We start from the raw sequence: 26,172 nt of genomic DNA on the forward strand, positions 1-26,172 counted from the left end.
TAAAAGTTGGCGAGGGGATCTATGTTCTTCTCAACGTCTTAAATCCGGCAATAAAACTGACCCTGTAAAGAGGGGGTATTCAATATGGATTATCTGCATTCTAAAGATCATCAAGGGCAACAGCTCTTTGAGAGACTGTAGGTAATGTTCCACAGAATGATTACTTTGCTGATAAAACATAAAGTAACATGAGCATCACAACCATTTTGTAATGAGTTTTGCTTTAATCATGCAGTGAAAAACTTTTGAAAATTTAATTATATATATAGTTAATTCTTGTCTCATAATTATGACGTTTTACTGAGGTGCATGGATAAAACGGCACTATATAGATATAAATTTTATTTAATTGGTAGAAAGAGCGCGCTAAAACTTGGGTCAGCTGGTCTGTGTCACTAGATATCTGCACTTAAAAAGAACCGGTCTTTTAAGACACCGACCAACCAACCTGTATCATTTTTTTTTTTAAACAAGACGGATACATTCACTCATCGCTGTATACTTGAATATCTTGTCAGGAAGTCGGAATGTATATTTTGTTTCATATTCTTCTTTTAATTTCTTAAATTGAGTTTTGTTTTACGTATATAAGTCCATAAGGATATGCGTAGAAATGCGACGTATTTTTCAAATCTAAAAAAATATACCTGATCTAGTATACTGTAGATAGTGATTGTGATTGCGTCATGTGTTTTTGATTAATTATTATATGCAGAAAATCGTCCTGTTGTGCACCAACCATGCAATTTTAAAGATACATAACCTCACAAGTTTTAAAATTCTACTACTAGTATCTATAGTGTTAATATCGTGATAAACTGTCTAGTGTTGTGGAATTTATATATGTCTCTCACAAATGAAGTAAATGTTATTGTTAGATATATCAATATCGCATTAAATAAACGGTTGGGGTAAAATTGGAAAGTGCGGGTAAACAGTTATTATTGTGTATATATATAGTAACATATTTACAGTTAATAACTTATTCATTATATATACTCGTTGAACTTAGTTTCGGCCTTCGATATTATGATCATATTATTATGGTATTAATGAATGGGTGTTTTTATATTGGCCCTGTTATATGTCCAAGGTCTGTAATAATGATCGAGGAAGTCTGTAATAGCCCGAGGCAACGCCGAGGGCTATTACAGACATCCGAGGACATATAACAGGGCCATTATAAAAACACCCATTTCTTAATACATTTATTAACCAACTGAACAAAAGTGTATGTGTTGCTGCTAACTTGGTGTACTGTCTTACTCTTTTAATGACAGTTTAGTTTGAACAAAATGATTTGTACTTCACCATTATAAAGCTTTAAATATACCAAATATCCAAGATATTAAGTTGAAAGATATATGTGTTAAAAACAGGATGAACAGTGATCCCTTTATATGGTTCTTTAATGTTGGTTGCTAGTTACTAAATAAAATAAAATACAAAAAGGTATTATACTCTTTACAACTTAGATTTATAACTTTATCAAAAACCCAAACAGGGCTAAATACAGACTAACTGGGCATTAACACAGGGCCATTACAGAAAAACTGGGCCATTACAGAAAAACAGGGCCATTACAGAAAAAACAGGGCCATTACAGAAAAACAGGGCCATTACAGAAAAACAGGGCCATTACAGAAAATATGTAAATTTTAATAAACAGTCACTTTTGGCAATAATGCACTTAGTTGGTTAATAAAGTATTATAAACATCAATCCTATAATTGGCTTCGCTTAATTTAGTTATTCCAATTTATCCCAATATAATACTCGTCTAGTATTAACAGCAATAAAAGTCCTTTTTCAGATTTGGATATTTCATTTCACATGGGGAAATCAAAGCATCTCTCCTTTCCTTTTGTTAATTTTCCGTTTTGGATGTCGATGTTCCTTCTGTTACTTCTTACGTTATCCCCCCCCCCCCCACCCCCATTTGTTTCGCCAACGAATGAGACTCGTAACTGAACTTGTACTTTCGACGAGCAATATGACGGGTTCCACTATAGTAGAGCAGGATTTGTTTACCCTTCCGAAGTACCTGAGATCGCCGTTTATCGTTGGTGGTGTTTCGTGTTGCTCATATGAAGTCGCTAGTTTCCAAGGTTGTTATGTTTGTGAATTTATCGGTCTTTTTTCAAACTTTTTGTTTTTTATGTTACATCTAATAGAAACTCAAATTTACAAAAATGATCAGCAAGACCATATCCTCAAAAAATTACATTGTTGAAGTCGTCTGACGATCCCTTACTGGAGCCATTGTCCTTTAATTGACTATTTTTACCATTATTTGCGTTTTTGCCTACATGTGTAAAATCTGGGGGAAAAAAATATAAAATATAGACAGAAAATGAGGAAAAGGAAAAATAACCAGCAAGATCAAATAATAAAGCTGATTGAAATCGTCTGTTTACTCATTTTTAGAGTTATAAGCTGTTCAATGACGATGTCTACCAATTTCCAGACTTCTATACTTCTTATTTTAAAAACATAATAGATAGAATACTGCATGATAGCTACTTTAAATAGCAAAATGACAAGTAAGATGAGATTTACAAATAAGACAACATGCATTTATAGCTTAAATCGTTAATCTTCTCCTTATTAGAGTTCTAGCTCTTTAATAATGAAATTAAAGGAGATGAATATACAAATTGATCAGAAAACAAGATCAACAAAAAGTCATTTTTGTCTTGAACTTAATTTTGCTTCACAATACTGGAGTATTACCATTGTTGAAGATGTACATAGACCTATATATATATTTGTGAGCGACACATGCTCTTGAGACTGTATATGTTTATTGTAAAAGGTTATGCTTTTCTCTCAGACGTCTTTGCACAAAATATATGTTCTGATTAATAATTCATTCTGGGAGAAAACAATTTATTAGTTGCTATCAGCTTTAAACTATAGAGTTTGGTTCCTATGTTATTTTTTTAAGGTTTTGTTGGGCTGTGTTACACCTTTGACTCCAAGCATTTAGGAGGGTTGATTGGTAACAAACAAATTTAAACCCCGATAAATTCTTCGTTTTATAAAAAAAAAAGAGAAGGATATGGGGTATCCATTCATGACACAGAGTCAGTACATGCACTGAAAAAAAGCAAAGAAACAGCGCTTTAATTGCTGTTCTCCAAGACTGCTCTCTTGTCCCAATTTAGATCATGTACAAGTATATAATCAACTATAATAGTATGTTGTGCGAAATATATTTTGTTGTAACCCGTAGCCGTCTTTTGCGTCTGTACCTCTTTATATTACGATATGACATTTAGTTTTTTTTTTAACTAGAGTAATAAAATGTAGGAGTAACACAGGATCTAAGCACGCGAATGACCCTTGTACAGCTCATATACAGGTTTGGAACTCGTTTGACTTGGGCTTTAACTCGGAGACACGTATAGATTCATGCAAAACTCGCTGTCAGAAAAACGATTCAGCTCAATATATCGATACTTTTTTAACTCACTTGCCGTTTTTGTTTATTATCTTGAATATTATAATAGATAGAGATAAACTGTAAACAGCAATAATGTTCAGCAAAGTAAGATCTTCAAATAAGTCAGCATGACCAAAATGGTCAGTTGACCCCTTAAGGAGTTATTGCCCTTTACAGTCAATGTTTTAACAATTTTCATAAATTTTGTAATTTTTTTTTAATTTTAACAAAATATTTTCCTCTGTAACTAATGGGCCACATTATATATAGATAGAGATAATTGTAAGAAGCGAGAATGTTCAGTAACGTAAGATCTACAAACACATCACCATCACCAAAACACAATTTTGTCATTAATCCATCTGTGTCTTTTGTTTAATATGCACATAGACCAAGGTGAGCTACACAGGCTCTTTAGAGCCTCAAGTTACTTGTTTGCACCACAATTTTTTTATTGAATGGTGTTTGGTTAAATTCTATATACTAGTATTAGAAAATAATGTATATGTGTTTAGGACAAGAACAAATTAACAATAAATACAATGCCGTGCGAGATAAAGTTCGAGATATTCTGAGCTGCCATGTACTGGCAAATGAGGGTATGTTGGATAGGGACAGCATGGCAACAGGCCATCTACAGACCCTTTAAAGCATTGTCGCAAGGGCCCTCAACGTGCAGATAGTGTGGAACTATCTACAATAGCTATTAAGTTAAACGCACACATTCTGACCGGACGTTGCCGCGTACTTATACACCCCTCACACCAAACGGAAGTCCCACGTTTACGAGGGTTTTACTGTCAGTTTGAAAAAGAACAAAGTGACAATTTTTCTATTCAATAGTCACCCTTGGGAACACATCACAAATAAGGAAGCATTGATAAAGATAACTGTTAATATGGACTTCTAAGTCGGTGGAAAACTACTGCCTGGGTTCGCAACGTTGTCTGGCGGGATGTATAAATATGCAGTCACGTCAAGTCTGATTTCAAGGACTTCACTTTTTTTTATATATTTTGTTGCTAGAAAATAACACGTGCACATGTATCAATTCAAGAAACAGTCGGATATCACTTGTTTCTTCTCAAGTTGACTAATAACCTCCGCGAAACCTGTGACTTTTGACGGTAATATTTCTGTTACGATTGCTCTAAAAAGATAAATTAGAAGTCCGGATTATTGGACTTTAGTTAAGTTAAGTCTGATTTTAGTTCAGTTATTAAATCCAAAGCATGTTTGGAACTTTTGTATCTCTGTGTATGTTTATGAATTGTAGCAACACCTTTTCGAATGTATCAGTCAGTATATGACATAATTTTATAACTTCTTTCTCAGATGATCTGTTCTTTTGACAAGTTCTTATTACTTCTACTCTTGCACAGTTCCTGTCTGCAATCCATGCCTTTTTTCCCCTTTTTTCAGATTTTACTTGAATTTATGATTGTTACGTCCTATATTTATATATGAGATATTTCCTACTGGACGTTTTGTATCAATATTGATAATTATGTTGGCTTTCATTTTTGATTCTTTACTTTTATGAAATAACACAAAGAAGAGTAGCACACAATTTATTTCCGGATTAACAGAATCAATATGATAAATGTATTCGATCTATAGTCCATAGACACTCTCACTGGTTCAGATGTGTCTATATGTTATGTTTGCATTTTAACACATCAGGGTTTTGCTTTTTGCAATAAAGTATATTATTATTATATGTTTTTATCCTATGAATTGATTTTTAATTGACTGAATCACGGCCAAAATAGGCGTAAAGTATTATCTATTGGACTTTATCTGTCATTGTTTTTGTAAAAAAAATTAATTAGGACAGATTCACTCAGCTTTGAACAAAAATTTGAAATAATAGATCCGTTACAAAACTCGTTTCGTCTATGGCAGGTCGTCGTCGTTTTTTTCTTTATCATTCTTTATTTTATCATCATGACGATAAATATATATATTAATTATCTTAAATATCATTATTGATTTATTTTGAAATTAGTTTGTTATTGTCGTTATTTTTCTTCTTATTAATATTATTATCATGCATTGAACGCATTGATATCCTATTTACATTGACGGAACCCTGGCATGATAATAACAATTTTTTTTTAAATCTTTGATCATTGAGGAAATTCTTAGTTCTTCTTCCATTTGTATGATTCACAGATATTTTGTTGCTGTGGTTTTTAAAACTTATTGGTATAAAAATAAACACTAAAATAAATATAGAAATCACATATTCAATTTCATTTATTATAGCACAAATAACATCAAAATGCATCTCTTGCAACAACTGCATATGTTTTCAATTATAAAGTATTTATTTATTTTAAGACATGTTGCTTTTTTGTTCATCGGTAATTAAAATAATTTTAAAAGTTTAAAGCAATATCAGTAAAAATAAAATAAATAAATTCTAAAATAATAATTTGAATTTCCTTTGAATTTTTACAAAACTATCTTTTTAAAAAGCCGTAATATTATTACGAGACAAGTTATATTTATTTTATAATAAAACTATGCTAAAACGATATCCTCTTCGAGTTTAATAGGTTCAAAATTAAATTTTTGTACTTATAATTTTTGAACATTTGTCCATTTATCTCTAAAATGGGACTTCAGCACCAAAGTAACCAAGGTCGAGTTCGGTCATCAGGATGTTGTTTAAAGAAATAATGACCCTTCCAATTCTTGGGTCATGTCACAAAATACGGAAACATTATGTCTCCATAGAAACTGTATCAAGACTTATAGAAATGTCTCATTTTTAATTGTCCGTGTACTATTGGAATTATAAACACATTTATATTCATTTTCTTGACAGTTTTATAGATGGGGCGTGATTTATCCGAACAAATTCGCTTTACTTTTTTCAACACAATTGACAAATTCTTATATTTGATTTGGTCGAAATGCTATTTCAAGCGCCCTCAAACCAGCTTCTTATGAGTGTGTGTTTCCACAAGCACTTTGTCAGCTATACCATTAATTAAAAACGGCTTATACATTTATATTATTTAATTTTTATTATTACATTTAAAGTGGTCTGTTTAGTTTATTCCATACTTGAAGCAATACATAAAGAAAATCCTTTAAATACGACATGTTTCCTGGTAATAATAGTTTGCGAATTACAACTTATAATTCGGAAATATAGCATAATAGTCTATTATAATATATGGTAAAATATTCCGTTTAAATGTATCAATACATACTTTGTTTGCAACATCATCCAATCGAAAGAGGTCGCTGAGAAAAAATCTCAGCCGTGATTTTGATTTTAACCAATGAAAAGGGACGAAGGCGGGACATTAAAAAAGAGGCACTGAAACTTGATAATAAGTAGCATTACAAGTGATTGATAACTCTTAACTTTCATTCCATGTGTTCTAAACAAATTTGTAAATCTAAGTGGTCAACGTGTGATAAATTGAACAGTGAAAACAGTATTATCACAGACGTATATTTGATTTTATTCTATGTGTATCAGTTTTTGAAAGAGACATTACTTATTTGTCGAAGGAAATATTCAAACTATTTGAAAGTATCCAGAGTCATGTCACACTATCGAATAATGGAGATGCACAAGTGAATTAAAATAAACACCTTAATTTTTTTAACTTTTTTTATATTAACGAAAATCATGTTGTTGGATAGCTTTATGAATGACACTAACGGAAACGCTGCTTACCAAGCAAACTCTAGTCCAAGTATGGCTTCTATTCTTAATATGAATGGAAATGTGTCGATGGAAAATTCTAGACAGTCCGCTTTTGTTCTAAGTAGTCCACCGCTAGCTGCTTTACATAATATGACAGAAATGAAGACACCAGTTTCATCATCATCAAACTTTTTTTCACAAAATGGATCGGCGTCAGCGGCTTGGAAACATGCTTTTAACAACGGTACTCCTCACGGTATAAATGACATTTTGGGTAGACCGCTTGGACTAGCGGGTTTCAATGCTGCTGCAGGAATGTATTTAAACCCTAGAGCTAGATTTCCTAAACTCGCAGAACTTCCAGGCAGACCTCCTATATACTGGCCCGGAATATTTAATGGACCAAATCCTTGGAGAGCTTCAGGTAATATATATAACTATATACTTTTCCCATATAATAATATTTAATATTCCTTTCATTGGCCGTAAAGTGTATGTCGACTAAATCATTATATGTTTTATGTTTTAAAACAGTTTAAAACTTCACGAAAAATTAAGTAATTTACTCTTAAAAGAAAAAAGCTAAATAGTATTTTAATATTCTTTTTTGGACTTTTCATTTAAAATTAATTTTACATATGGTTATGCGAAAACTTATAAAAGTTTTTAAAAGTTGTATCAGACCGTTTGAAAAATTAAGGTTTTTGTTTACTTTTATTTTAAAAAGATATCAATTAATTATCTTCACTTGAATATAATATTCCATAAAAAAGGGAGAACATTGTAATAAAATAAACATGTCACCTTTGATGCAAAAAAGGGAAATTTATAGACAACAGATTTTTTTTTCTCAATATGTTTAGATATTAGCCATGAAGAAAGTTACTCAAAAGGCGGATCCAACTTACAAATTAATTTACATGTAGTTCATATTTATTAGCAAACTATCTTAAATTTGTTAAACAGCGTATGGGGCTTTTTATCAATTTGTAGCCTCGTATAGTACACAGAAAATTCACAGTCGACCACACGGTCGTCCAGTTGGAAGTCTTATATCCCCATGTTTGTTTCCTGTGGAGAACTTAGAGTAACACAAAGGTGCTGATTGTTTACAACTAATCAAATTAAACTGTTGACTTTTAAATGATGTTTACTTGTACATTTTTCATAACTACTCACTTAGAGAGGATATTTAGCGATATTAGAATGATATGAATTTGCAAATAAAAGAAAACCTCTTAAACGCATTTTAAAGATTTTTTTGACAATTTTTGGCGGTAGATTTAATTTAAGTCATTTTCCCTCGTTGTAATATATTTATATAATTATATTCGTTTTGATTTGGTTAAATGCAATTGTAGTTTTTTCAACATGTGCGCTCTGTACATGCTTGCATACGCAAAGAGAGAAAAAAAAACATTTGAAAAGCTGTTGTGTTGACATAAATATGTGGAAATAATGATTTTAACATTTGTATTAAAAAGTGTTTATACCATATTTCATGTAGACATCCGAAAAACTAATCGCTTTTCATGTTGTTTTTATAGTAAACGTTTATAAGATGGTTCAAAAGTAATTATGTGCTTTAATGTTAATTTTTTGCAAAATTTCCATGTTTTTAAACGCATTCATTTTGCAGCATAGTTTTTTTTCTTCTTTTTCGGATAAAAAAAACTATATTTAAATGAAGAAAACAACATGATGTAAGTCCATTGGTTTAGACCGTATATTTTGCAAGACTTCAGTAAAAATAGAAAAGAAGATGTGGTATTATTGCCAATGAGACAACTCTCCACAAGAGACCAAAATGACCGTGACAGAAATTAACAACTATAAAAAGACAGCAAATAACATAAGGTAGTTAAAAAAAAAGCTAATTCAAGAAATGGACGTGAAGTTTGGAAATAATTAAATAAATAAATAAAAAGCAAATAAATAAATAAAATAACCAGCACTTGTCTTTCTCAAGAAAAAAAAACCCAATAGGAGTAAGCTGTAAATTTAAAACATTTTATCATCTAAATTTCAAAAAAATAATCACGTATTATACAATGGATAGTACTTGGTTTGGTAAATATTATTGAACCTGTAACACTAGATATTTTTTATTAACACACAGATATAATAGCTAATCTAGAAACAAGGAACCAAACTAATATACAAACTTATCAGTCGAAAACAAACCACTTATGCCATGGCAATTAAGGCAAAAACGAAAAACCAAGGAAAGACAAAAAAAAAACAACAAAAGAGAAAACCGAAAGAAATTATAACTAGCTTGACTAGTACATTTGTTAATTTACGCTGACTTTCTAATTTTACTAATTTCTGGTAAAATTACTCGTCTTTGTAGCTAAAAATATTTATTTTAGTAAATTTGCTCTCTACAGAATAAGCTTTATTCAAAAAAACGGCTTTCAGACGGATAATATGTTTACTTGTTTACCTCCTAAATTCTACTCGATTTTTCTTTGAATAAAATATTACTAAATTTGAAAAATTCTGTTATTCAGAAAAGCGAATGCTAACCTTTAATAGATAAAATGCTGTTTCGTTGAAAGAATCGTTGAAAATATGATGCTCAAAAGTTGGTTCAGGTTGATTCACAAGAGACAATTTAAAAGTCCAAAAATATTACGCCCAAACATTCACTTTTATCTAAATTTAATAACACAATCAAAATAATAAGACTAATGCCAACTAAAACTGTTAAATATTCCCCAGATAATGGCTGTTATCTGATAAAATAACTGATCAAATCCCGTACGGAAATTGATCGATTCAAATTATAATCCGATATCATAAACTATAAACAGTGTTATTTACTGATAGAGTTATATAACTGATTATTATAAAATTGATAGGATATTTTTCTAATTTAGCTACTGTAAGGGATTATTTGTATGTTGGTTTCTAATTACATTTGGCGATCAGCAAACAGAGTTATCGGTCTTGTAATTTGTACAGCTGTAGATAGACGCAAGAAAATACATGAGTGAAACAAGGAGGTTGCAACCTGTGCTTTCAATCTATACTAAATCATGATTAAGAAAGTCGCTTTGTCCCTAGGGTTTAGCTTCTTTAAAAAAAAATCGAGATCTCATGTGCTGCATTAAGCTCAGCACATCACGAGGTTTAAAGAAGTAGCAGTTTATGATATACCGGTACCAGATATTCGGTGGAACATTGGAGTGCAAAACTTAATTTTGTTGCCCCCGACCAAATTCACTTCATTTGATAGCAGATTTGTTAACGTTGCTGTACGAAATATTTTGAAAATGGTGGTAGTCAAAGGTGACTTCATACATGAAGTATATTAATTAAAGACGTTGAACATTGGCAGTTTGTTTCGGTTGTGAATCTGAGACCGGGAAACGTGAAATATTCAGTCCTATGAAATAAGGTCTCCCGTTTTAGGTTTAGTACATATAAGATACGTGTCTGATCCAAATTTGGGAGACTTTGACTGATTTATTATCCATGTATCTTAATCGTATCAGGCGTTTGACTTCCTGTGCTGTACAATCTGAGAGCAAACAGAAAGAAACAGGGTTTAAAATAAGTATAGACAACCTCATCGACCACCGTTGTCACATTTTCTAAACCATTTTGTAGGGAATCAGAAAACGACAGAAAATCTATAAATCTATTTATTCAGCATTTTGCAAAACACTTAGTCCCCATTTTGGTTAAAATAGCTGACAAAATGTCAACTTTACAAAAAGTCTTTTGCTCTTTTATTTATGGGCGGCGTATAGACTTGCTAAGATAATATAAAACGGATTACCTGAATTTCGATTGTAAATTTTTTGACAGCTACAAAGTCAAATTTATCTCAACTCGTAGTTTAAATGTAGCAATAAAAGAACAAAATGGATTATATATATGAACAAAATAATTCAAATATAAAAAAAGAAGATGTGGTATGATTGCCAATGAGACAACTCTCTCAAGAGACCAAATTGACATAAATCATGTTTATTTTTCATTTTTGGGGGGTTTCAACTTAATAATTATATATTTCTCTAATCATGAAAATACAGGAATAGTAGGAAAAAGTATCCTTCTATAGGCTTGTTTAACGATCTTGTCTGACTGTGAAGACCTCGCGCGGTCGTTATAAAATATCCACGTTTAAGTCTACAAAACCTATGCAAAGTCTATGCAAATAAATCTGATTTCGCATGCAGGTTTTATTTATACAGTATTTCTTTAAAACATAAATTCCTTATTTAGTCTCAGTAAAATAACACGCTTACTCAATTACTATTGATATTTTTAAGTAAAACACGAAATATGTTGCTAGTATTAGTAATGCAAATTAAAAACGGAAATGATGAGGTTAAACATAGAAAACCAGGTTATAATTTATACATCATAAACTTATACTTACTATAGTACTATAGTACTATTCAAGAAAGAATTTAGCACAACTTTTTGTCAAGAAATTGACATTTTGTTTGTCATTCTTTTTTGTAGGCTCGAATGTTGTCATGGACAAGGATGGGAAAAAGAAACACACACGGCCGACATTTTCCGGTCAGCAAATATTTGCTTTAGAGAAAACATTTGAACAGACAAAGTATTTAGCAGGTCCAGAAAGGGCAAGACTTGCTTATGCTCTTGGAATGTCTGAAAGTCAAGTCAAGGTAAGAGTAATTTTAATTGTCTTCTTGGAAGTTCTCAAGTCTAGAAAATCTCTTTTAAATGTTTTGCGAATCCCGAAAAACCATGGACAGACTATTAAATAGATAGTGGTAAAATGTTTGCACCTTTAGTGCAAACAAGTGTCAGATTTTGGAGAGAGAATGTTAAGGACATAGTTTGTTTTTTTTTTTGTTTTTTTTTAGTAATATATCAGGTTTCAGGACAGACAAACGATCAGTCCATCTTATGATCTGCCGGGTAGGTTTTAAAGGCCATGATAATAGCTTCATAACTTTTTAAGACTTTATAATTAAAAAGTTTCGACTGAGAAACTGGCAGTGGACTTAAAGTACCCACTGCCCCCCTCCCAAAACACCTTAACCAACAAAACAACCCCAGAATCAATGTTAAAGTGTTCAACTAGTAATATCGCTGGTATATCTGAACAGCCACATACTATGTTAACATGACACGCTACGGTCGCCAATCGTTTTCAGATACCACCTACTGCTACCGTATATCTTGGTTAACAAAGATGACAATAGCTTAAGTGATTTATATCCCTTTATCCACAGGTACTTAAGACTTATCTAATTATAAGAAATATTCTAAATAAGCCTCTTTTGTTAATTCAATAAATCTTGGTTTGTGAACGCATCATTTAGCGCTTGATCTAACGGCTGATATAACGGATAATTGTATTGGTCGTTAATTTCATCTCATTATGTCGTCACGGATGTTGCCTGATAAATTCAATTCCCATGGTGCACCTGCGGGGACCGTTGATTGCTTAATCTGATGTCGCAGATTTTCATGAAAGAGTTGTGCGACAGTGAGGGAATGGGCGTTGAAGAGGAAAGATAAAAGTGAAAACACAGCTTGTATGTTGATGCATCATTAACATTAAGGCAATCCTTTTTAAAAAATAATAAATATCTAATATTATGAGATAGTCGCTACATTTGGTTATGAATCTTTCTTTGCTTTTTGGTAGTGTCCATTTGAAACTATTGCTTAATCGCTTAGAGAGTCTTTGGAATTGGAATATTTAGTTTTGTGATATTGGCCCAAAAAAGCGATGCTATAAACGAAAATCAAACTCTACTTTTTTTTACAAATTTAGATTTTCTTTTCAATAATTTTGCAATCTTGCATCCTTGCTGAATGTATGAAGAAAATCTCTAGAACTTGATACTTAAATTCACTTATTAAGGCAGATATACTAAATGTATGTAGATCGTGTACCCCACCAAAACAAACAAACAAACACACAAACATTTTTTCTTTTAATCACCATACTTTTAATCTTTCTAGAGTTTTTAGAGTTTATTCATAGAACAAACGACCATAGTTGATTGAAAATTTAAATAAGCAAAATTATTTATAACGTTATAAAATTTTGTTTGTTGGGTTGGGTTCATAATGGAAAAAGAGACAAAAATAAATAACTACAATTTCGCTCTTGACCAGTGACAAGTATTTACAAAATGATTTTTTTGGCACTTTCGTGATCATTATAAACCATGATTGTTTCAAACAAGACTTCACATTTGATTATGTATATTTGAGTTAACAGCAGCACACAAGATCATGACAGTACGTTTAAGAGAATATATATATATAAGAACAAAAAATTGCTTCCGCAAAATTGCAGATTTAACATTTCTGTGCTTATAATAAGAGTAATTGTGAAAATAATATGTGTTCTAAGCCGAATCTTGTTGCCGATGAAAGTTGACAACCAGAGAAAAAAATTAAGAGTTAAATCAAGGATTTGTATAGTACTATACAAATCCTTGGTTAAATTTTGTTGTTGTTGAAATATTGTTAAATATCTTTATTCTAAGATTTAAGTCCGTTTTTGGATAGTTTTTCTTAACATTCTTAACTTTCAAGAAGATTCTATAAAGAATAAAATTCTTCATGCATCCATGCTGGGTCTTCATTATTTCCAAAAAAATCCAAAGAACATCGATAGAGACAAACAGACATTAACAGAAGTACTATATTCAAATATAATACCGCCATGTTCTAAAGAATTAAATGAGTTCAAAGTTCTTTAAATTAATCCCAAGGCAGATATTTGAATATTTTTCTTTATTAATTTGCCATGAAATGCCGTTTCTTCTAATTGCAGAAAATAGAGATTTGATAGAACATTAAACAGATCTTAAACAAAATGGTCTTAATTACAAACGAATGTCCATTATATTTTACTTTATGAGACAGCTCCCGTTAAACAATCGTTAAGATAAAGCCGTCAATTTCTTATTTTATTTACACAGAAACGAACATCAATGAAAGTTTATTTTTGTTTATAAAAGATGATGAGGTATAATTTTCAATTAATACTTCTTCATCTTTTCTTGATGTACACGTGAGAGTTAATGTATATCTGAATTTATTGCTCGATATTTAAGGGAAAATTTGTCGCTTCTCTTTTTTTGTAACGTTTCTGATTTTATATATTCGTTTGCATTTTGCAATTTTTATACAAAAAAAAATGAAAAATTATCACAAGAATATACACTGTCGCAAAGAGTGCGAATGTAATTTTCACATTTATACAAACTTAGATAAATATTTTGATACTTATTAACTTCTTTTTTTAAACACTTTCCGACCCTGATTGTACCTAAAATAATATTTTAGTAGTTTTTAAAATTGAAAAGACAATTTAAGTAGGATTCTTCTTTTACTTAATTCTTCAAGTATCAATTTTCTTAATGAGACCTTTCGGTCAAATAATTGACTTAAATATTTATTTTGGACAGAAAGTAAGCACCTGCGCTTATCAAAGAGGGTTGGGTTAATATTACATAAAATTCCAAAAACGAGGAAATGATACCTCGACAATTACCTGAAACTGATCCTTTGATTTTGAAAATCTCATTGATTCCTTCACCACATCTTAAGTACAGCTTTAATATCTCATTACATACCTACAGGCGGTTTCTTTGATTCATTTAATTTAGTTATCATTCTTTAATGTCTGTATCCTTAACTATTGTTCAATTTCTTAAAGAGTTATCGTTAAATTTCATAATCGCTCTTTTCAGTAAATTAAAATCGATTTCATTATGTAATTGGATTTTTATTTGAGGGTCAAATGAAAATGTTATCTCTTGAGATTATTAGCCTCCGTTTTCTGTTACCATGCCTTATTTCACTTTCAGAAAAAGGAAATCTAGAAGTATTATAATACAGAGAATAAATGTATTAATTCATATGCATTCAATATGCACTCTTTAAGCAGGTCCACAAAATAAAAATAAAACAAAAGCTGGTGTCCTGATTTGCATTTGGAAATTCACCCTTATTGAAAGAATTATTTTCTAATTTAATAGCGCTTTCACGGGTCAGGATATTGACCTTTTATAAGTTTAAAAATCTTATTAAGCATAATATACATATATATTATTATTCATCAATTGGGTTCACTTAGATGACTATGTATACATATCAGGAAAACAATTACTAATAATAATGTTTTCAATCAGCCTTTTACAATGTCTGAATGCTACATTTATGACCAATAAAAATCTTTTATCCATGCGAAATGAAATGCCCAGTTAAATCATTTTCCTTTATTTTACTTAAAAGAATGGTTATTGTTTTATGAAAGCATCGGGCTTTTCGTTCATGCGGAAGATATTAGTATAGAACAAAAGCACATAACAGCATTTGTTTGTTGAATTTGTGGAAATGGTCTCTTTTGTACATTACATTTAATATCACAGTTAAAGTAAACACGATTATCTGTCAAAAGAAGTTTTCTACATGGATTATTTCCTTTAGCGAAAATATGAAAATTCGAAATGAACAATTCTAATTTAAGACACCGTAACATCTGCAATAGGTATATTTCATACTAATAGTCATAACATTTATTGACAGGATTGATGTTGAGTACAAAATTTATGTTTATGTTATCCTCACAAGATTTACTTTCATTTTCGCATCAATTTGAACGATTAAAGGAAACTTGGTCATCAAAGCGTTTGTAAACTTATCACACAGATGTCTGAAACACCACAAAGCCCAAGCGCCATTTGTACGTCGACAATTGACATTTCTTTTCATTTTATCCCTTGAAATGAACTATTTAGTACTATTCTATAGATTTTAAACCACTAAATACCATAAGAATAAACTTTTATTGAAAGGTATTAACTCTTAATTGTTCGACAATTTTTGCAAAGTTACTACTTCTAAATTTCTACTTCTAAATATTTCATTCACTATTTGATGTTGCTTGGCTGTATTACAAGGCATATCCGTTTGCCATTTTCTCGGACAAATTATGCACCAAACCCATCCGGTTTAAGATTAAATGGAATAATAGTAAAAATTGCACTATAAAACTTTAAGGTTTATTTATTCGTCCGAAGTAGCTTCGTCTTAATGTGCAATAAAACAAAAATTGAACAAACCAACGTGGTACATTGAAGCTATAAATGTTAACAGTAGATCCAGACTTTATATGAGGTTTTTTTTCAAAAATTTAATGCCAGAAATTTTCGAGAATGGGAAATGTATTTGTGTAGTCAATTATTAGGGAATTAATTTTGTTCACCAACATACACATTCATACAACATGGTTACAAAAATTATCTGTAAACTAATTCATCTTTTTATGCATTAAACAGAAGTGCATTTGTATGAAATATTGACTAGAAAACATCTAAATCAATTTACGAAAAGTCCAATCTGAAAATAAAAAGGCGTCAGGCAAGGTCTTTGGTTAAATTCGTCACTATTCTATCTTGCTTGGGCAATTAACCGTAAAAACTAATGAAAATAGAGGGGCAACTGTCGATTGACTAAACATGAACAGTGAAGACGAAATTAATATAAGAATTGTGTGAAATTTCATTAGGAACAATCGAATATATAGTCTCTTAATTATGTGATGAAGTGGGGAGAGCCATTAAAGCGAAAGAAGATGAATTATTAGCAAACACACCAAACGTAAGCTGTTTGAATAAATTCGACTAGCGAATTTCAATAAATGGGATATTTCTATGGTAAATGATCGTTCATTCGAATTGGATTAATTTCTGAAGCTGCAAAGTTACAAATCAGCCAAGTGGCTTTTTATTGTTCGATCTCCATGGATCATTATCTTGGCTGCGTCATAATTCGTTCCTTTGTGACTTTGGCTGTTAATAGATTGAACGGTCGTGTTTGAACATTTACGGTGTATGAGAAGAGAACAATAATGCTGAAGATTTTATATAATTATAAAGGCTTAATGTCTTCGTGAGATAATGAGAGTCCATTACAGCCCAGTTATTTATCTGTTTACATCGATTGTTAATTTCCTCTGTATTCGTTAGACTTTTTAGGGATTATGGAAATTTGGCAAAAAGCAACTATAAATTAGCCGTTTAAAATAGAAATTGAAACATTTATGATAGAGGAAGGATCAAACAATTTATGTTTGATATTTTATTAATTAAATTTCCTCCATTTAGCGAAAAGGTAATTGTTGATCACAGAGAGGTCCTACGACAAATATGAAAGCCACGACACTTTGGTCCAACAAGATGCCACATTCAAGTTTACAAAAAGCACGGACAAACTTCAAGAACATTTGAGTGATAACAGTTTTACAATGGACGGTTTTCATTTACAGAGCTTAATGGTTCCAAAGTCAACTACAGTTAATATAGCAATAGCCTTGTTTTCATACTTAATAACCTATGACGATCAAATCATAGAGATGTTAAATGAAATAAATGCTAAATGAAAAAATAGTTTAAAACGTTTAAAACTTGATTTGATCCGGGTACATGCAGTGAGGTGCATGACATTTTTATAATTTCAATTATAGATTTTGACAACGGTACATTGAGTAATCCCATATACTATTGGATTTTTTAAGTGCATTTTCTCTTCCGTTTTATAAACTTCTATATAAATCTGCTCAGGTTTTTTCTACAGCTAATATTTGGTTTGAAAAACGTTTTCATGTAAAAACAGTACACTTTTTTTTCAGCCACGTTATACATAGTAGAGAAAACACATATATAATCTTGTGCAATGACCAAAAAATAAACGTGTTTAAATTTCCATTCAGTCAAGAAGATGATATCTGAAACGTCGTGTTTCAAACTGAATTACAAAACGATGTTTCATACTCTAGATATGCGAATAATAATCCCAAAATATCAGACGTAAGGATTTGACAATAACTTTATATGATTATAATCAGTGTCACTACATTCATTACTCAAAACCATTTGAGAGAGTCGTATAGCTACAGTTGTCAAAGTTATTGTTGAAGACAACCATGTCCTGAAAGTTCATGTGAATTAGAAAAGTGCTTGCTTAAGGTCTTGGACTTTGATAAACCATCATTAAACCACTCAATTTGGGCTGATGAACAAAAATACAAACAATCATCAGTCCGTTTAAGTTATAGCGCTGAAGGAATTTGTATATATCTTTATTCTCTGTGGCAGACGGATGGCCATGTACGACCTAATCAGGAATAATTATGTATTTATAGAAGCACACAAAAAGGTCTCATCTTTCAGCATAAATGTAGAGTAAACCCTAGTATCGCTAATAATACGAAATGCACTCAAGTTTTATTTTTATTCTAATCCTGATTTTCAGTTGGTATATCATGATTATATCACCCTATCTTTAAAAATGACTCAGGTCAGATATCAACGTCAAGTCCAATACATTTGACGTCACCAACCGTTTTATGGGAAGATATTCTTGAATACCCTACTCATTAAAGCTGTAGGGAAATGCGATATCAGTACTTTGTTAATGTGGGCTTCATAGTTTGATTACATTTTATCTAAATTTATTCTGGTCTTTTATTTGGTCCCCGTTTTTACCATCCGAAACGACGATAAATCCAAAGCAGGTTTTGGTATAGATTCGTTTAGTTCCGATATGTGTCATACTATTCTACATAGCCAATTGCAATGTTGTGTGAATTATTCAAATTCCATTTCATGGCGTTATACATTTAATATATACCTAATTTTAACGGCATATTAAGCTCGTACTAAAGTGTTGGAATGCGCGCTTGTTTTATGATAATTTGTCACATAAAATTAAAACTTCTAAAGTTGTTATACCCCTCGCATGTTATATTAAGTCTAGCACAAAATATATGAACATAATGAATTGAAATCAATAGAGATTGTACATGTAATAGTTGTAATACTAAGATGACTGGAGGTTTTGAAGGAAATTCCTCATGCACTGTGTCAGCGTCGGGAAATATTTATACCTTCTTTAATTTGTTTAACAATTATGACAGATTAAACAAATCCCCTTTGCACATCATATACTAATGACTATCTCGCATATATACATAAAAAGTCTGTACACGGAGCCGACACGGGACGTCTAGATAGATGAAAATGTTTTATTATTCCACTGTTTGGACCAAACTATTCCGCAAACTGTACATACATCGTCATTATCATCGCTATCTATTTAACAAAACAAGAATAAATCTACTCAACAACAATTTGGCTATGAAAACTTTACTGGGTGTTATGTTTAGTTGCAATTAACTGGGGTTTTAAGTAATTCCTATATATCTGTGTAATCTGTGTATGTTTATAGTGCATTCATTTTGTCTTTTATTTGACAGTGGCGCAACAAAGTCTGAAAATAAAATTGTAGTATATTTAGTATTTTTAACTTTTTGATGGGAACCAAACACATTGTTGGAAGCGTTGGTGAGAGTAACATTCGAATTGTAAACAACACATGCTTAAAATGCTGTGTCATTTTTGCGTTGTGCACTTATTTGCATATAGACATGGTTCTGTTTTGATTCGTCCAATCAAATTTTATATCTGTGTATGAGTATCCTTTAAATTCGTTTTTTTTATTTATTATTGGTTGTTCTGTATTTTGCTTGAACATTGTCAAAATGAAATTAGACTGGTTCCTATATGAAGTAAATCATTTCGGTCTAAATGGTCGGATTTTTAATTTACAAGATTGATAGCTTCAACGATGGCGTTGCATTTAGCATGAATTATATATGGCACTATATATAATGAAATTAAGAAAACATAACTGTTCTTTTTTTTTACTTAGTTTATTCATAAAAGGTTTCGTGCCTTTAAGCAATATGAAATTTCTTAGGTTATTTTATATACCTTTTGTTTTGAAAAAATTCCATTGTCTAAATCAATTAAAATTAATTATTCCGGATGCGTCAGTCCTACAATAATGATTTTACTGTAGTATTTGTGAATCTAAAGATCATATTTGAGAATTTTATATATACCATCAGCATGTATCTTACTGTCCTCGTCGGGAATATGATAACTCGTTCAACTCAATGACATTGTGCATACATAAAACTCAGCACATGCATTGATATGTTTCCATTAATGTATCATCGGAAATCAAATGTATTATAATTACATGTACTTATACTGAGCATATATTATTTGATTCCAAGTGATGAATTAGAAAGAGAACCTTTGGTCATTGCCTTCATTCGTCTTAAGTTTTAATTGTACACGTCACCAATTTATGTTTTTGTTTCAGAGAACAAAGACAATTAACTTTTTTTCTTACTTGCAAACATAACTTGCTGACTTTTGTATTTTTTAGTTAAAAATATCGAGACATATTTGAAGAAGCCATTGGCATGGATAATTAGTTGTGTTCAAAAGTATATAAGATGAATTTTTCCTAGTTATTGACACCTGTTACCGCTAAGGATCGTGCCGAATTAAACACTAATCGTTTCTTTATTGAAAAACATATACAAGAAATTCACTTCTGATGAAATATAATTTGTAAATAATAGAATCAAATAGCTAAATTACAAATTTGCCGCACATTCGTATTAATTATATTCCTATAAACACAATAAATTTCTTTGGTTCTTGCAATATTACACCATGTTTTGATTCATATTAGAGAAGTTTATAACTGAACTTTGTTCGTTTGTTTTTGTTCTGTTTATTTTATTTGTTCCATGTACTAGTATATAAGTAAAAAAATACATGGATTAGTATTTGCTATTGTAAAATATCATTACGATATAAATTTAGAAGTTTTCGTGGCAAAGATGTTTCTGTTTCTCTATATAATATATACATTTCTTTTCTTTCCATTTGTTGGTTTCGTTGTGTGTGTATTTTTAAATAAAAATGGTTTTAAAATAACTGATTTGCATATTACTTCATTTAAAACTATTTTTTATAATTTATGTTTTGAAATTATCCCTTCAAATTTGTTTTTAATTTTCGCGAACTGAAGCTGGTTTGATTAATAAGAAATATATATATAGGCATATTTTGTGACCTATTTTTGAATATACCCCAAACCGTTGTTAAGATGTTCTCGTTGATTTGTTTCTAGCTGAGAAAGAGCATAGTTATTTTGTAACAGGGAACAAAAACACCTAGTAACAAACTGGCAATTAGTAATACGTTTTTGGAAATTTATACAGATAATCGATATTAAAAGGATGTGATATGAGTGCCAATGAGACAACTCTCCATCCAAGTCACAATTTGTAAAAGTAAACCATTTTATAAATATTTTTAACAAAGACAAGCACTTCTTTTATTGCTTTTTGCAAATTAAAATGTCAGATGTTGTAAATAGAAGTAATAGGACTTAGCATACGAACTTAAGATTGCACTTAAAATAAGGACTTTTAAAGCACGACAGTTTAAAAAAAATCTCAATTTTGTATATTCTTGTAAAAATGCAATTCATTGTTATAGGAAATTTACCATTTAGTTTATCAGTAATTTGTCAAAAAGCAATTCACAATTACCAATCACATTAATTCTATGTCAACAATCTGTAGATTTTAACTGTTTCATTTGTATGTAAATCAACTTTTATTATTTACAAAGACAATCAGTAGAAGCTATATCTGCAAAATATATTTTAATTTATTTCATTTTAAGTTCCAATGATACACATTCAACAAATAACTGTATTGACTAAGAATTATAGCTTTGTTTGTATTCGTGATGTATTGGTATAAAACCTGATCAGAGACGAATCAGGACTAATATGATTTGGATGTCTTGAATAAAAAGATAGATTTATTGGATTGCTTAGACGATCTAGCCTTAAAATCTCTTAAATTATAAAGATATTGAAGGTGATATTTTACCATTTACCATTTTCCAGGTCTTTCCATACTTGTCTAAACAAATATGAACTTATTTTTAACGGCACTGTTGCATCGTTTGTCTATCTGTTGCAAATGGTGTTTCTTTCCCGACTTTACTGTAACGTTGTTTGTTTAGAAAATTTGGGTATACCTTTTTGCGTTTCTCTTGGTGTATAAAAAGGGTTTTTACTGTCATGTCTGCCTCACATCTGATGATTTCTGTTATCCTATATCTCTCTTTAGAAATAAAAAAAAAATAGATTCGGGACTGCACTGTTCTGTTGTTTACCTTTGATTAGAAGCTGTTGTGTTGTTGTGTTGCTCTTTCTCTGTATAATGCGATTTATTTCATCGTAGTAAGTAACTATATACATTATATTAATAATGAATTAGCGATTTCCAGAAGTTAGGATGACAAAGTCCCTCAGTGAGTTTATTTGTTTGTTTCTCGGAGTCCACATGAAGTTTGTGATGATGTCTTAACTGTTGTTCTTGATTTCTCATTACCCAGTTATTACATTATTACAATTTTTTTCACTGGGGTACTTTATTTTTCCACTTTTGGAAATTGTGAATAGAAAATTTAATGGTTCATGTTTATGTACTTTTGTGCTTCAGAACATTGAACTATTCATGCTGTACTTTTGTGGTAAAGAAAATTGAATGGTTCATGCTGTACTTTTGTGGTTTAGAAAAGTGAATGGCTCATATCTGTACTATTATAAGTTAGAAAATTGGATGCATGGTTTATATCTTTATTTATATATACTTTTGTGGTTGGGAAAATTATATATTTTTCTGAATCACCTTCTTTGTTGATAAAATGTGATGGTTGTTGGTTGTTTGTTGTGATGCTTGTCTGTAAATTGATAAACCAGTAAATTATTTTTGAAATTCCGAATTTTCTTTATTATTTATACTGGCCGTGGTGTTGCACCACTTATATTGTTGTTAAATTTCAATGCACAGCAAAATAACAACGAAAGTCTACATTAACGTATCTTTTTATAAAACGGTCACCACAGACCATTCTCAACAATTAACAATTGTCTGAGCCATATTGTTACTTCAAATTCGTCACAATTATGTCACAATATACGTTTTCTCATGTTCAAAATTTATATTTTCAGGTGTGGTTTCAAAACAGACGCACAAAATGGAGAAAGAAACATGCTGCTGAAATGGCTACAGCTAAAAAGAAACAAGAGCAAGTTGAGGACATGGAAGGAAATTCGGATATGGACGAAGACACGTCGGACAGTTCCGGAAAACTAAACGATCATTTAAGTGACTACCTTGATTCTAATTTATCGTAAATATGAATCTCATATAACGTTGCAATGACAAGGCTATATAGTGCTATATGTGGAAACGGATCCGTCAACTATTGATGGTGGAATTAATTAACAGAGTTGCAATAACAATATCATGTGCCATGTGTTCACAACACACCACGTGATTTTCCTTAAAAAAATGCTACATGTGGACACTGGCTGGATCTTTCTACATTGCAATATAGTATTTGACTAGCAGAGAGAAAGACAGTAATAAAGTTGACATGTTAGTTATTAAGTTAGCCTTTAAGGTAAAGGTCATATGAACTCACTTTGTATTTATTGTTCTTGGTGTTATTATGAGATGTACATTTTATTTCATTTCTTCAGTATATGTGAGAGATGTATATTTAATTCACTGCCATCAATATTCATTAGTTATGAGGAATATTTCCTCCTTAACGGAACATGCCATCAAAGAGTTGGAGTGAAAACCTTTGACCCAAAGTCTTTAAATTCATTCTTTCATTTTAAAGCACATTACTATAAACTGTGAAAGTTAAACTACCCCTTTTAGCTAGAAACAAATAAACAATACTGTAACTTTAGTTAATTTAATCAGCTACAATTTGAAATGTTGACAGTGACTTGAGATAATCTGGCTCATAGTAATAGTTAAAACTATCGTTAGGAGTCCGCCGTCAGTCAACTTCTTTTTACAATTGTGTTTTCTGTAAATTCACTGATGCTATCTGAACCGACTTTAATTGTTTTGTCAAAAATCATGGGTCGTTTTTATCCCCTATTCATTTCAATTGTGTTACATTTTTGTCATGTCAGTACATATGGTATAGATGTCATTTGGACTCCAATTTCCCTATTAATCGGTTGGGAAATATTAAAGCCATATACATTTACAGAAAATGCAATAATAAAGCATGCAATCCTAAGGGCTTTCTGAATATTCTCAAAGTTGTGACTATGTGATGAAAAATATAGCTTCTTATATTTATCATTCTTGAATTAAAGAAGTCACCTTTCAGATTCACATTTATGAAACAATTATCTTGCTATTTTTCTTTTCAAAAGGCACTGTAAATTTAAAAATTGATCGAATCAACCTAAAATTTCTGGAATTATTCTTTTGTAATTTGAAAAAAAATATTAATAAGGTTGACTTTGTATGAGATGCTCATCAGATGACCTATTCAAATTGGATAAGATGACATATATTCAAGGATGAAATTTGTCAACTTCAACATTGTCCAAGAAATGTAACTTGTTTTTTTAATATTCAAACACAATACCCAATTAAACATTCTTTAAGAATACATCTTTTCTATAGTTATGCCTCGTGTTCATGTCTAGATCTTTAGGTACAATATTGTAAGTACTGAATAAACATCGAAAGAGAACTAAAGTACTACATCCATATCTGAAAATATCATTTTTTTCAATGGTTTATTTATTTGTATCAAATGACTTGCAGTATTTTGATTATTTCATACCCTGGATTGAATATTGAAATGCGACTTATGTCCTATTTCGTCAATGGTCCACCTGTGTTTTATCTTTGTATGATTCCAACGAACATTTTACCAAAACGTTAAGTGTTGTAAATCCCCCAATAGTCTTTTAAATTCGGTTCGATGTTTGCTTTTTACTTAATTATATCCCTATTTTAGCCAATATACCTGTTTCGTCTCTGTTATTCGAAATCTGTGATAAGCTATACATGATACAGGTTACAGGTACATTCTTGTTTATCTATACCGTTCAAAGTTTTTTCTAAGCGACAATTTTATATAAAAATAATTTTTTCAAAGTCCGGAAGTCAGGGATTTTTGTCATATTGTAATAGATTTATCGGCCTAGGAATAATATAGCTTTCTAAAATTTTATATTTTAGGATAATTTGGCAGAATAGTTCACTTGTTTTTGACATGATTTCATGTTTTAGAAATGGTTTTGTTGAACCAGTACCGCACATGACTATGTGTTGCTATTATTTCCTTCCAAGTTCAGACTATTTATCATTTATAAACAAGATTATATCCAATTATGTACAGTTGGATTTGAAAGGAACCCATGGCGAATAACACTTTTGAAGAATAACAATAGCAAAAAAAATCCTTTTTTTTTCTTAAAAAAGGGAACGTATAGGCAAACCCGGAAATATTTTTTTGATTGAAATTATATACAAAGCAAGTAAATGGGAGGCCCAGGAACGAGAAAAGTAATCAATTTTAAACGTCATATAGTCATTTGTACCTTAAGCCATAAAATCCAATAAGAGGTCGACCCTTTAAACGTTGGTACTTTATTTTCATACAATGAACTTTAAGGAAATTAAAGTCTGTAAATAGATTTAACCTCATGCTAGACCAAAGAACGCTAGTATAGGGACAATTCTATTCAAACGGTTGTTCAATAACAACCACGACTTTTCAATATATCACCCAATATTGACAGAGGAAAGCTTATATTCATTAGTCAATCATTAATCAGGATTTTGTTATCAAAAGCTTATTTAGCTCTCGCCACCTTCAACGGTGCCCGAGGAATGTGCAATGTGCCATGTAAGGTTGTTATCTTGATAAAGAAAGGAAATACATTTCTTGCTGTGTCCAAATCTTGCCACTTTTTCAAAATGACTTTGAAAAATTGCTTAAAATACGTAAATGAATTTATTTGTACTATTTTAGAAATTAAAGTAGCCGTAAAACATTTGTTACGTGTAAATAAATCCCATTTCATCTAGATATTTTAAGGATAACAAATGTGTAGATACAGGATAAAAGAAGAATTCTATGTGTAATTAATCACTATTCTTTCAAAAATATTTGTATAATTGATAATGTTTAATAGCATTATTTATATTTCCTCTCATCAGTATGTAAGGAATGATGAAAAAAAAAAATCCTCGGTAACTATTCATTGTAGATACAAAAATGTATTAACATACATATTTATATATGTGAAATGTAAGAAAACAAAGGGA

General features: G+C 30.7%; 1 protein-coding gene across 1 annotated transcript; it reads left to right on the forward strand.

Annotated features, from left to right (window-relative positions):
- Nucleotides 1-6,828: 6,828 nt before the first annotated feature.
- On the forward strand, nt 6,829-24,075 carry LOC143072355 (homeobox protein Nkx-6.2-like). Its single transcript, XM_076247245.1, has 3 exons — nt 6,829-7,539; nt 11,595-11,764; nt 23,028-24,075. Exons 1-3 carry the CDS (start codon nt 7,098-7,100, stop codon nt 23,211-23,213), a joined length of 798 nt encoding a protein of 265 aa, XP_076103360.1. The 5' UTR covers nt 6,829-7,097; the 3' UTR covers nt 23,214-24,075.
- The last annotated feature ends 2,097 nt before the right edge of the window (nt 24,076-26,172 follow it).

This window comes from Mytilus galloprovincialis, chromosome 4 (genome assembly GCF_965363235.1).
Source record: "Mytilus galloprovincialis chromosome 4, xbMytGall1.hap1.1, whole genome shotgun sequence".
Taxonomy (NCBI): domain Eukaryota; kingdom Metazoa; phylum Mollusca; class Bivalvia; order Mytilida; family Mytilidae; genus Mytilus; species Mytilus galloprovincialis.